General features: G+C 39.2%; 2 protein-coding genes across 4 annotated transcripts in view; both read left to right on the top strand.

Moving 5' to 3' along the window:
- Positions 1–306: 306 nt before the first annotated feature.
- pik3ap1 (phosphoinositide-3-kinase adaptor protein 1) lies at positions 307–11,182 on the top strand. Of its 3 annotated transcripts, none has more exons than XM_061087171.1 (17): positions 307–513; positions 1,350–1,775; positions 2,246–2,487; positions 2,670–2,808; positions 2,909–3,051; positions 3,146–3,278; positions 3,471–3,667; positions 4,149–4,317; positions 4,416–4,478; positions 4,576–4,833; positions 4,934–4,990; positions 5,465–5,658; positions 5,752–5,821; positions 5,943–6,110; positions 7,509–7,579; positions 8,303–8,406; positions 10,107–11,182. In XM_061087171.1, exons 1-17 carry the CDS (start codon positions 483–485, stop codon positions 10,219–10,221), a joined length of 2,580 nt encoding a protein of 859 aa, XP_060943154.1. In that variant the 5' UTR covers positions 307–482; the 3' UTR covers positions 10,222–11,182. The 3 variants fall into 3 exon arrangements, with proteins under 3 accessions (XP_060943154.1, XP_060943153.1, XP_060943155.1); XM_061087170.1 differs by having other exon boundaries at positions 2,664–2,808; XM_061087172.1 differs by lacking the exon at positions 307–513 and adding an exon at positions 1,156–1,225 and having other exon boundaries at positions 2,664–2,808.
- Positions 11,183–13,196: 2,014 nt separating this feature from the next.
- The window catches only part of LOC133020309 (sorbin and SH3 domain-containing protein 1), a 43,128-nt gene continuing 42,771 nt past the window's right edge, over positions 13,197–13,553 (top strand). The window contains exon 1 of the mRNA XM_061086821.1: positions 13,197–13,257. The gene's annotated coding sequence lies outside the window, so the exon portion shown is untranslated. The remainder of the gene's footprint in view (positions 13,258–13,553) is intronic.

Raw genomic sequence — 13,553 nt, 5'->3', positions numbered from 1 at the left:
GGTCGTGCGTGTGTGTGTGTCTGTGTGTGTGTGTGCAGTAATTTTGAGAACATAGCAAAGTGCATCAATTGTATTTCTTATATAAAAAAATATATAAATACTTGTCAATTATTATTATAAGGAGTTATTTGTCCATACACGCATGTCTCTAAATTCAACAGTCCCTCTGAACTGAACCCTCCTGTAGCCTTCACTAATCAACAACTGCAGCCAGAGAGATGTTGCACATTCTGACACGACAGTGGTGCATTTTTCTCACTTCTTCATCTGTTTCAGGAAGTGGGCCAGTGTCACCAAAATCAGGAAACTGAGTTGTTGCTATTAATACAGCTGAGAAAAAAGCGTACTGCTGGTGAAAGCTGTTGTAGTCTCGGTTGAAGAGGAAAGGAGTTACAGTAAACTTGACAAGCTGAAAGGACATATTTGGGCAAATGATGCTTCTGGTTCGGTGACTCTGGGCACTTAACGACTCCTTCACCACCATGGAAGAAACCGTCTCATGTACTGAATTAGGTAAATATGACTTATCCTTTTATAACTTTTTGTCAAGTTAGTTTCAGTTGGTGTTTATAACAAACATACTTGCTGTAACTAGATAAAGACAGCACTTTAAAGTTGTTACTTTTATTTAGTCATTTATAGAATCTCTTTTAAAATATGACAGGTTAAAACACTTTTTTTAACCAAAACTTTAAGTAAACATTATTCCTCGAACTTAAAAAAAAAGAGGAAGCTAGCAGCTTAGCTTTGTTGTCCTGTTACATTCAAAGGTTATTTTGTGTTTTCCTCGATGTCTAGATTTAAGTCAGTCATGTTATCGATCCGTTAATAAACAGATGGCAAGTCCCTGTGCCACGCTGTCAGTGGGAACTGTGATGAAGGTGAATACTGGCGTTTAGTTTCTCCCCCGGTTAGCGAGGTACAGAGGTGAACTTGACCTGATTAAACACTGTAATGAGTCAAACTAAATTACTCTGACCAGTGTTGACACAGCGCCATGTTTGCACAGCTACTTGTTGACTCTGCGCTGGAATATCAAACAAATCGGACATTCATTCTCCAACCACAGTCACCTTGACATTCCACAGCCGGACAGCTGCCGTGTTGTGGAGCCTTTCCACGGCAAACACTTACCTGCTGCGACGTGGAAACCAACACATAATTTCACCAGTCATTAGTGTAATGTTGGAGCTGATTACAGGATTGTGATTCATGCTTCATGTTGGTGAGCAGTGAGTCATTTAGAGTAGTTAATGCCCAATATTTTTCAATTTAATGTTTTGGAAATGAGGCTGTTTGAATGTATTTACTGGACACAAACTGATTTCTTGGTTTGTTTGCTTTTTCAGCAAATTCCAAATCCCCCTCAGCATACGAGGTGGTGATCCTGCACACGGCTGAAGCTCAGGAATGGGCGGCGTATTTGCGGCAGATCTTGAAATCTTCTGGAAAACTCAGCAAAAGGTCTATTTTGCTGTACGCGGTCGGCCAAACAGATCAGCTCCACGGATATAACTTTGAACACTTCGACAGTTGCAAGTCCATCGTGCTGCTCCTCACGGCAGAGTTCCTAGACTTGCTCTGTGAAGCCGACCTACAGGGTGCACTTCACAGACTCCTTCACCCACCACACCGAGTGGTCGTGCTGCTGTGCGGCATCACAGAGGAACACATAGAGACAGAGAGATTTGACGGCTGGCACAGCTGGAGAAAAATCAGTTCTGAAGATGACTCGGATGTCTACGTCTCCACCATTTTGGAGGCCATGACTGACAGTACGCAACAGAGAATTACACTTCATTCTTTTTTTTTCACATTTCACACTTGAATCTTATCAGTATAATAATATATCTGAAGCTGATCTTAGCTTAGCTTAATATAAATGGTATTAATATATATATTAATCTCTTAAAGGGGAATTTCAGCCAAATTAAAAAAGACATAAACTCGTCAAATTGAATGGGATCTTCCCTGACACATACACATCCTTCCACCAAGTTTCATGGTAATCTGTCCTGTAGATTTAATCCTGCTAACTAACAAACAAACCAAACAACCAACAAACAAATACAGAGGGGTGAAAACATAAACTACTTGGTTAAACCAAAACTATCTTCAGGGACATGTGACAATGTGGCCTTAAGCCCTTGCTGGATAATTAAAGGCTACATAAAAACAGCTTTATTTTATTTTGAATATTTAAATACCTATAAAAGTTATAAATGTTTTATTTTTATTTTCTTAGGCAGACATGTGGAGGCTGCACATGAGACCGAAACTGAAGCTGCACCAGAGTTGCACGTCGCAGCAACTTCGTCATCTGAAATTCCCACCGAAAAGGAGGAAGTTGTGTCAGAGGAGCGAGAAGAACCTGTCCTGGAGGATGAAGAAGAACCTGCAAGCACGAACATTTCACCTAGTGAGGAAGTTAGTGCGCCGTCGCCGCTCACCTGTGTCACCGTTCAACCAAGCAGAGTTCTCTGTGGGGTAAGACTGAAACTATTAAAAGCATACATACATTAATTTCCACTTTTTATTAATTTAATACTGTGAGAAAGACAGTACTTATACCAGGACTTGTTTTCTAGATGAGAACTTATAAAGCCCTCCGTAAAATAATTCCATGAGAGTTTTATTAATTCTGATTTCCCTTCTCGTTTAAGCAACAGGAGATGCTGTTCATCATTTTCTCGCAGAAACTCGATCACCAGTTGACACCAGAGGTGGAGTTCTCATCTGAAAGTGAAGCTGCAAAAAGCCTCATGGGCTTAGTGGAGAATGAATACACCATAAGTGTTGCTGCACCTGGCAAGTATTTACAGGAAGTCATGTGACCATAAACTGTGATCACACATTTGAGTTTACGAAAAGCAAAATGTGAATCTCTTTGTTGTCTTCTTTTCATCAGCTATGCCTGCTGGAGTGGTCTCACTGGCCATGCACATCGACGGTGCTCGGCTCAGCTTGAAGCCTGTTACTTATTACACCAGTATGGGTGAAGTCAGTCGGTTTCTTGAACAGGCCATTGATCCTGTTAGCTTCATCTCCCAGGTGAGACATGTAGCATCGTGTTTGACAGGATTATTTTGTAAGTTTAATATCTCATGTAGTTGTGTCACTTTTTCTTCTTTTGTATCACTTTCAGGCCTTCAACTTGACGTCGAATGCAACAGAGTCACTGGACGACATGCTAACTGAGTCATTAAAATCCAGAATGCCTGCAACTGGTTTTCAGCTCTTTGGAATCAGACAGATTGAAGTAGACAATATGGCGGCATGTGAGCACAGCACTCTAAATTAGTTCTGTTAGTTAGCGACAGATCTGCTGTTGTTGCACAACAACTATAAAATGTTGCGTTATCGCAGTTTGATCTTTAAAAATGAAACCACAGAAAGTAAAAGCATCTTTTAGGAGTCAACAAAGAGTCATACATTATATCTGATTATACTTTTTGTGGCTTTTTTCACAGGTCAGCGTAATGAGGAGCTTCCGACTCTGCTCCACTTTGCTGCTAAGTACGGCCTGAAGAAGCTGACCACCCTTCTCCTTCAGTGTCCCGGGGCTCTGCAGGCTTACAGCGTGATGAATAAGCACGGAGACTACCCGAACAAACTGGCAGAGAAGAGCGGCTTCCTGGATCTCAGACAGTTCATGGACGAATTTGTTGTAAGTCAGATGATGGAAGCCTTTTCTTCTTTTCTATGTAGTATCGAACAATGTTTTGGATATTTTCCTCCGACAGTCACGATGAATCCAAATCTTACTGAGTTGCAAAGTGCAAGGATGCTGCACGGCCAAGGCAAGAAATACTCTATGATACGGGAATATAGGGCCTTATTCTCTTTTGTGGACATGAACTGACATTTGTGATACTTAAACTCAGTTCAAAGTATTTATTTTCTAATACCATATGATTTGAGCAGCTAGTCTGGCCGGACCGTTTGCTGCATTTAAATCCTCTTTTTTCATTCCCGCCATTTCCTGTTTATCTCCAATGTACCTTTCAAATAAAGGTATAAAATGTTCATAAAAATACAATATTTGCATCCTCTGAAGTCTGTGAATGCAGAGAAATTTGGATTCATCCTCAGGTTTTCATATCTATTTAGTCATTGTCTGCCTGTTTCCTCTGTTCAAACAAATATAGGTGACAGCCGATATGGTCAAGTTGCACTTTGAGGACCACGAGGAGGATGCAGAGGTGTATGAAGCCATGACAAATACATCTCGGGATATCATGATGAAGTTTTCATGTTGTTCAGAAGACATTTATGAGTCAATGCTGGGGATCGACCCTGAATGTGCAGAGGACCTATGTAAGATAAAACATGATTTTATTTATCTTTTTTTTTATTGAAATTGTAAACATTGTGGGTTAAAATGTTACTGATGATCGCTGTGCTGTTTTCATCAGATGAGGAGATGACTGTAGTCGATGAGAACCCTGAAGAAGCTATGCTTAGGAAGTTTTTCAAAGGTAGAAGTTTAAACAACTTTCAAAGTAATGATATTAAATAGAAATATTGTGAATATAGATTGTAGTTTGACTCATGTGATGACACTTTATCCTCCAGCGAAACCTCACGACATTGTAACCCAGGACGACAGTGAGCAGCCTCAAAGTGAAGATGAGCCAAAAGACAATCCGTATGACTTAGAACTAACTGAAGAAGAAGAGGAGGATCCCTACAACCTTTTCCCGGAGGACATCTATGATATTGTGGATACAAAAAGCATTCTTATCCCATTAATCCAGAACCGTCCACCAGCACCTGTCCCCAGATCGGAGGCTGAGCCTGAGACTGAAGAAACCATGAAGTACATCACTAGAGGTATTTTTTCTTTCCATGTCACCCACAATGTTCTTTTTACACCTCAGATTTCTTAAAACTGCTCACCTGGCAAAAATGATGACTTGATATTTTTTGACAGTGTTTTCAGATAAAGGGACATCCCAGAGTAAAACATTGGAGACGGGATATTCTGCAGGTAAAACACAGTTTAAAACGTATCGCATCGTATGTATTTACCGTTTATAAGACCAATCAGATAACCTCAGTGATGACAGAGACATGTACTTTAAAGGTTCAGTGTGTAGAATTTAGTGACATCTAGTGGTGAAGTTGCATGTTACAGTTGAATACCCTTCACTTCACCCCTCCCTTCCAAACATTAAAGAGAACCTGTGGTAGCCTTCAGTTGTTTCAGGTTCTGAGTACAAAGCAGTTGTACATTTTCATTTTGTCTTTTCAAGGAGGTGGATGAAAAGTCCCTATAGGAGAATCAGCTGTTACTGTAACTAACTACTACCTCTCTGCAAAAAAAATAAAATAAGAGACAGCCTCCTTACCAACACACTAGAAAAACCAAGCAATGCCATCCTATGTTCTCCCTGGGCAGGAAATAATGCATTGTGGAAAATTACAGTCGAAAAATGTAAGTTTGATTTTTCCACCCGTGCAGTTCGGCCACATTACCAGGCCCCAACACCAGCGTATGACCCCTATTCTGGGATGAAGACCCCTGGACAGAGGCAGCTCATATCTCTGCAGGAGAGGGTGAAAGTGGGAGAAATTAATGTGGATGAGGCCGTCCAGGAGTTCAAGTCGTGGCAGTTTGACCATGAGCGGAGGGCGCATTCCATACGCTATCAACAGGTGCATTGACTATACTAACTTTATGGTCTGCTTTGTGTCGTCAACGAATAGATCTAATGTGTGTTGTGTGTGTGGTGGTGGTTTTTTTCAAAGGAAAATCTGAGGAAATTACGCGACAGCATCACCAGGCGTCACAAAGAGAGAGAGAAGACAGGAAACATTGGTAATTTATATTTTGGATCTAAATGTATTTATTTGGGATTACATATATCTTAACAATGGAGAGTTACTGTTATGTCATTTTTAAGAGAAGCTAATGTTTGACGAGGTCTCTCTGCTCTTAGAATACGAGATAAGCGCTCCACTGCAGAGTAACTTATGCTGGGGCTCCAGTTCGGCATTAGAGTGTGCAGTGTATGAGCCGGTGCCCAGAATGGAGGCCCCGCTCCCTCCTGTTCCTAATACTATCCAGAGAGGAAGCTGGAAGACAGGTAGCACGTCCAGCACATCAAGTAAGTCTTAATTATTTTCCTTCTTCGTGATTCAGTGGAGGTAACAACAGGAACCTCCACTGAGGTTCGGTTTTCACCCCTGTCCGTTTGTTTCTTTGTAACCAAGATTGAATGAAAACTATACTGGATGGATTTCCACAGAACTTGAAAGAGTGTGGCATGGGTCAGGGAAAAGACCATTACATTTTGGCGCAGATCTGGAACAGGTGGCAGATCCAGGAGGTTTTCACCAAGTTCAGGAAAAAAGTTTATACCCACATGTTATAGTGGCACTTGGAGGCAGTGGTGACATAAGAAGCACCAGTACTTGCAGATGTGAGAGTAGGGGTGCTTCTTCTTCAATCTGCCTTAATAGATACATTTCTTCTGACTTATTCAAATATAACTTTTATCCCCTTCGGTTACCATAGCTTCTTCATTCTGTTTAATTACTGTAAGATGCTGAATACATCAGGTAGAAAGAAACAAACTTACGCAGGCTACGGAACTCTTCTTCCATAAATTGCTTGAAATCCCTTGTGACAACCAACCTGATTTGCTTGTGATTTCTCCCAGTGTTAATAATTTTGATCTACCGTAATGTTTTGAATTTCCTGTTAAGCACACAACTTCACCCACACAAGTCATTTCGAAAACAGACTTCCCCTTCTGATTTTAACACTACTTTAACCTTTGAATTTAAAGAACGAGCAGGGATCTTTGGGGGTTTGGTTTTGAGGAAATTCATACTTGTTCTGTTGATTTTGTACAAGAGATACAAAGACACAACAGATTTCCTAAGAACTCTTCAGTAAGTTAAACAGATTCAGTTATTTGCTCTTAGAAAACTGGTCTGAGATATTAGAATTTGTGTGTGAATTACTTTCATTACAGTTAAGCTAAAAGAAAAATAATCAAATTTCCAGAAGAAACATGATTTCCCACAAATTACAGGTTCTTTATTCAAGACTTTTGATAAGAACTAAAAGGGTTTTGTCAGAGACTTAAACGCTGTTTGTTTAAGTTATATTATTTGTTCCTTCAGGGTTAATTTCTCTACATATTTTATATTTATGTTGTTTTTAAGCTAGCTGGCTTAGAAGACAAGGAGCATTGGTATGACCTAGAATTTATTTATGTGAAAAATAACTATATTTTATAAATATTGTGTAGATATATCCGAAATGTGCACACAAATAATAAAAAAGTCAAACTCTGAGCATTCAGGTTAATATCGACAGCTTTGCGTTTCTCATATATTGTCTCACTGTTGTTTTATGTTTAATCTCGGTCTGATCCCTCCTGCAGACGTGTAGACAACCATAACGTCTCACAACTGATCTCACCACAGGCTCTAAACTCACGCTCTTGAGATCACGTGTTTTGTCGCCACATTAACCTGTTCTCTCTTTACCTCAGGTAATGAAAGCAACAGGCTCAGCATTCACAGCATTCAAAGTTGCAGCAGCGGCACAGAGCCTGAGGCTGAGGTGAGTCCACAATTAACATAAGAAGCCTTTGAGTCGTCAGTGCAAATTTAGATCATTTTAAAATAGAAAGTGCTACAGCAAAACCAAACTGCACCCTCACTTTTTCTTGTGGTGCCACATCTGGCCTTTTTGTTCTGCACGTAACTACATGTGCAGCTGAGAAGATGTCACTGGATTCTTCAGTTCTTCAGATCCTGAAACACTTGCAATACTGATTGTACAGAACAACATATATCCTGCGACAAGACCCACATTTTGCTCTGGCGCAATATTTTAATCTTGGCATACATTGCTCAAAACTTTCGCAGAATTCACTTGTCAGACTATAATCCGAAGTGACTATTACAAGGGTGTTACTGTATATCTATAAAAGCCAGATGGATCTTTAACCAACTACTTTCCATATTGATAAATCTGCCTTTTTTAATTGAATGTCTTCAGATTACTTGTTTTGGACATACAGCGGTCTAATACCCAAAGATTTTCAATCTACTCTCCAACATTTTCAAGAAAAGAGGATGAGAAAGTGAAGAGTTGTGTATTTTCTGTTTTAATTGCCTTAAACCAATAATTAATCATCATAATGTTGAAGTTTAATTTGTGTTGATCCACTATTGATTTGAGCACTATTGAAAGTTTAAACAGATTATTGTTGGATTTGTCTAAATGTTTTATTTGCAAGTTTTAGAAGCAATCAAAATAGATGTCTATTCTTTTTTAAAGGACACATTCGAAAATCTCCCTCCTCCTTTAACACGACCTCTGAGGCCATCTGATGCTGCACCCGTCATGCCTCCACCCAGGGTTCCTCCGAGGATCCCAGAAAGGTCAGTCTAAAGCCACCGGCCACCGGCCACTGGCCACCAGTCAGAACAACTACAGTAGGAGGTTCTACTACTGCTTTGGCAGGTGTCTGTCACTGCAATAGAATCGCAACTGTACAAGAAACAGTCACAGAACTTGTTTAGGTGTGAACTTGAGATCCAAATGAACGGTTGTATTGGTCAGAACGTCACCCTGTTGACAGGCGTCACGGCAAGAGAGAGCCCATCACAAACTGATAATAACGTTATGGATTCAGATGGACAACATATGAAACAACTGCGGACATAATGCAATGCAGTTCGACAGCATCATACAAGATATCTTCCAAATAACTATGATACAGTTGAATCAACACAGCTAACAGGGTTTCAGTCAAGACCAATAATGATGATCTTCGTGAGGGGGGGATTTACTGCAGGGCTTTGGTATTAGGTTGCCTTAGTTTTAGTGAGATGTACCAACTTAACTGACAATTTAGTGTATATCATATATCAATTATAATCGCGATCATAAGACGTTGAGACGATGAGAGATTCTGCAGGTTTTCAGAGTCTGACCTTGATGAGAAAGAGGAAATGTTCACACACCAGTGGTTCACAGCTGTGCTGTAGGAAGGAAGCCGAAGTCGTGAAGGCATTAATGTTTATGCTATGTGTAAAGACAAACACCTCCCTTACAAAGAACTGAGAATATATTGAATATACTTTACAATAAAAGACCAAATTAAAGTGACTCTGGAATGTCTCAATGTGAACAACAGCCACGACCAATTCCTGCAACTTTGAGAAGCTCGGCAGTCTGATCATCGTTTATGATAGTGGACTATAAACAGTATAAACCGATTTGATGTGCTTATGCAAGAAGAATCTTAATTCTTAACCGTCAGAACTACAGATATAATTATTTCTTTATGTTTTAAAAGTAAACCATGTTAAATTATAATTAAGATACAACAACAACAAGAAATATGTTTCAGAGAAGCAGCTTGCAGTGAACATCAGAACTTTAGGTTTAAAATATAAATCTATATCTAACTGGTTGAGCAGAGATGCACTGACCACTATCTCTATAATTATAGCTTTTGACTCTACTGCAAAGTGTTTATATTGTTGTAGTTAAATGACCTTATACCTAATCAGACATTCAAATGGAATTTAATTTGTTACATTTATGTCTGTACAAATGTTATTTAAACAGTTGTGTGGGATAATAAAGCTGAAACAGCAGTCTTATCTGAATGAGAGCAGAGAGACCACATTTTGTTTATAGAAAGTGTTTGTTCTCTCTTTCATGCCACTAATGTCCACACCCAAAGTGCTATATCCCCTTGAAGGTTCTGTGTTTCGGAAAAGTGATTTCTGTGAATAAGATTATCAGCTGAGAAAAGTGTGAAAAAACATCACAAGCTTTTATCCGCTGCACAGTTTGCTTTCCACATCACCTCTTCTGTAGTAACTTCTCCCTGCTGTTCTCGGTAATGAGAGCAATCTCACTATAAAAAAGTCTTTCACAAATATAATTATTCATATTACTATTATTATTGTTACCAAGTATTAAGTGTAGGTTACCCAACTGGTCAGTTTTAACATCTGTGAGAAATAGATCATATGCTATTAGGTGTATAATTTAAAACACAACTTTCAGAGTCTGGGAGTTTATATGTTATCATTGCAGCGGCCTCACAGTGTTTTATTTGTCGCAGGGTTCCAGAGATCATGGTGCATGAGCGCTACATAAGCTGCCCTACCCGAGCGCTTCCTCAAAGACCACCTCCCAGAGAAATGATAGCACCTCCTGTACCTCGTCGCCTGCGGTGATTGGTCGACTAATACTGATTTGTCCTGGGTTTTGTCTTTATAGCTGCCGGTAGTTTTCTTGTAAGAAGGAATTATGTGTTGAATAGATATTTCGTCTGTAGATAACCACAATTTAATGAGAAGAATCCTCACAGACCCAGTTATTTGATTGCTTTTTCTTGTATTGATTTGATGTATCAGTTTACCTAATAAAAGTATTCAATTCACATAATTACTATGGATATGTGAGTGATACTTAGCATGTAAATGTTGTGTTTTGTTTTTTTTCTTCATCTGTGTTATATAAACTGATATGAACGTTTTTGGGGATGGGGATTGTAATGAGGTGAAGGATAAAAATCACTTGTATGTGAAGTATTATTTGTATTTACTCATGGCCAGGGATGTTAGTTTAGTTCGCTTTGCAAAATAAATGTACATTTTATATGGAAGCACTTACATTAAATTATATTCCATCTATTTTTCATCAAATGCCGTCACCATTATACATTTTAAATGATCACCTTTAAGAAGTTGTTGTAGGAGGTCTGTTTAGTTGTGTCTTCATGTAAGTACTGAATTTCACAATGAAATATGATAATGTATTTTCCTCATGTAGTCTTGAATTCATCACTATTTTAAGTGGCTCGTTTCTTACCAGTATTGATTTCTTTGTCGTGCAATACGAAGTTTGGCCACTTGGTGGTGCTCGCTATTCTCTGTCCTGTAAAGGTGGACTGACATATTCTTCCATGTATGTAAAAACTTTTCCCAGTGATTTTATCTCATTAAGTTTTCAGCAGTTTGATTAAATAGCAAATTACTTGTTATTTTATTGATATAAATGAATGAGTGTAAAATTGTCTACTGTCAACTATAAGTCCTCTGAGGAAAGTCGTGTACAGAGTGTGAGAGAGTGTTGCCAGCTAGGACTTCTGGTCAAAACCTTCAAAGTAAAATCCTTACTGTTAGGCACTGTACGTCAAAGTTATTAAATAATATAAATATTTGAATACCTTTATTATTGTGTTTATTGTTGTCAATGAGGGTGTGTAATACACTGTATAAATCAATCAGTGAAGATAATATAATCTAATTTAGTTATGGATCCTCCAAAATGTCAGATTTGTCATGGTAGACATTCCAGTACAGCTTTTACAGCAACTTAACTTATGGAGCATTTTAACATGTTTTAGCTCATTATATTAATTATAAGGACCCAACTCTACTGACTTTGGTCAGTCTCACTATTCCTATCCGATTTAAAAAATAAATAAACATAAATTAAAAACCCCTGATGGCTACAGCACCTCCTTAGGTCCGAACTAAAGTCAACGTTATTAACAAACAAGTGAACACAGAACATATAAGCCAGATTTTAGGCTATTCTCAGCAGTTGGTGGAGACTGAAATGGGGCTAAAAGGAGAGTGAACATTGGACTTAGAGGGATAGTTCACCTAAAAATGAAAATGTACTCTATCTATTTACCACAATGCCGATGGAGGGGTGGCTGAATTGTTTCAGTCCACAAAACACGTCTCAAACACTTCACCCTCCCCTCCATCTGCATAGTACTGAGTAGATGATAAGGGAATTTTCCTTTTTGGGCGAACTATCCCTTTTACTGCACCAAGTTGACCGGACCATGACTTCTTAAAGGCCAAATGTTTACGATACCCCTGACCCCTGATTGTCCAAAGTGAATTCAAACATTAGCCATTAACTTCACAAGGCAATGATGTGCCTGAGTTGTGTTTACGACCTGCTTAGTTGCCCCAAGTACCCAGTTATATATTAACAGTCTCTTGCTTTAAGTCAGAATATGTGAATGTGGCTACTCAGGGGCGGCTCCTGGCATAGGCGAAATAGGCGGTTGCCTAGGGCGCAAAATGCCGAGAGGGCGGCACAAGAGACTGATTTATCATGACGTGACACATGCAATATAAACCAATACATTCACATCACAACATCATCTTCTAAATCGGGGGACGCACCTGTTAGACTGTGGTAAGAGTCGAAGATGAGTCAAAAAAGGATTAAATTATCAGGTGCACGATTCAGAACGCGCAGCAAAGTAGAGGAGGAGAAGAAAGAACAATATACTAGAGGTAGAATCACCCGATTGTGGACATCATTTATGTTTATTTTTGTCGACATGACATGATATGCTGTCAGTACAGCTGATTTCAGACTTTTTTATTATTTATTATTATTATTATTTTTATTAGGGTTGTCAAAAGATTAAAAAAAAATTAACTAATTAATCTCACATTTTGAAATTCATTAATCTAGATTAATCGCGATTAAAAGTTTGTTTTTCTTCTAAAGACTAAATCTTATAAATTAACGAGTAATCACTTCAGACAGCCTGTATTTTACACAATACTGTGTTTTCACAGAGACTCAGGCCTATAACACCTACCTATAAAGTGGCAGCCAGGAATACGTTATTTTCCCTCCACACCCGACATTGAACCGAGCAAACTGCGGAGAAGTTCTTGAAGATGGATGACATTAAATTGATAATTGAAGTGGAGAAGTACAGTCAGCTGTATGATCCTCAGCACATATGAGACGAAAATACAAACGTTGGGACGCTGTTGCAGTTAATGTTGGAGCAACAAGTAAGTATATGCTTGAAAAAAATGATTAAATGCGGTATATAAAAATAAATAATTAAAAAATTGTATTATATATATATTTTTTTTTTATATTTAACAATTTTGTCTGCCTGTGTGTGCATCTGTATACAGTCCAAAAGTTATTGGGGATGCATGGCAATTTGCGTGTGTATGTTGGGGGGGCGCCATTATGAAATCCCGCCTAGGGCGCCAACATTGCCAGGGCCGGCCCTGTGGCCACTTCAACTGCAGAATGAGTCAACGGGGCTACTCTCTCGTGCTTTTATTGTGAAGGTGCTCGGCGGAGTTGACGCAGCCGGGGCCGTGGAGGCTGGTGGAGCTGTGACGGGACCCTGCTGCTGGAGAGGAGCTGACACACAGCTCAGTGAGGTGTGCAGCTCTGCAGCAGCGACACTGGATTACCATCACACCGAGGTAAGCATGCGTCCCATCACTGCAGCATGCGGCTTCTGCACTGCCTTTTCCAAGGAGTTCTTATTTCATCTCCATTAGTATAGTGTTATCCCATTCCCCCTTTCTTTATTTCCCCTTTTCCAGCTGACTTTGTTTTATTTTCGCAGCAGCAGCACTTAATACATTTCTCATCAATCACCCCAGTCCTGGTGATGTCAAGTCAGCAGCTTCCATCCAATACAAAGTGTCTCTATATGAATCCGTCGATTATTTTGTTGTTTTGTGATTTGGCATCTGAGCAGTGGGGCTCTGGATCC

This window comes from Limanda limanda, chromosome 15 (assembly GCF_963576545.1).
Source record: "Limanda limanda chromosome 15, fLimLim1.1, whole genome shotgun sequence".
Taxonomy (NCBI): domain Eukaryota; kingdom Metazoa; phylum Chordata; class Actinopteri; order Pleuronectiformes; family Pleuronectidae; genus Limanda; species Limanda limanda.
This window is presented reverse-complemented; position numbering and strand designations above follow the sequence as displayed.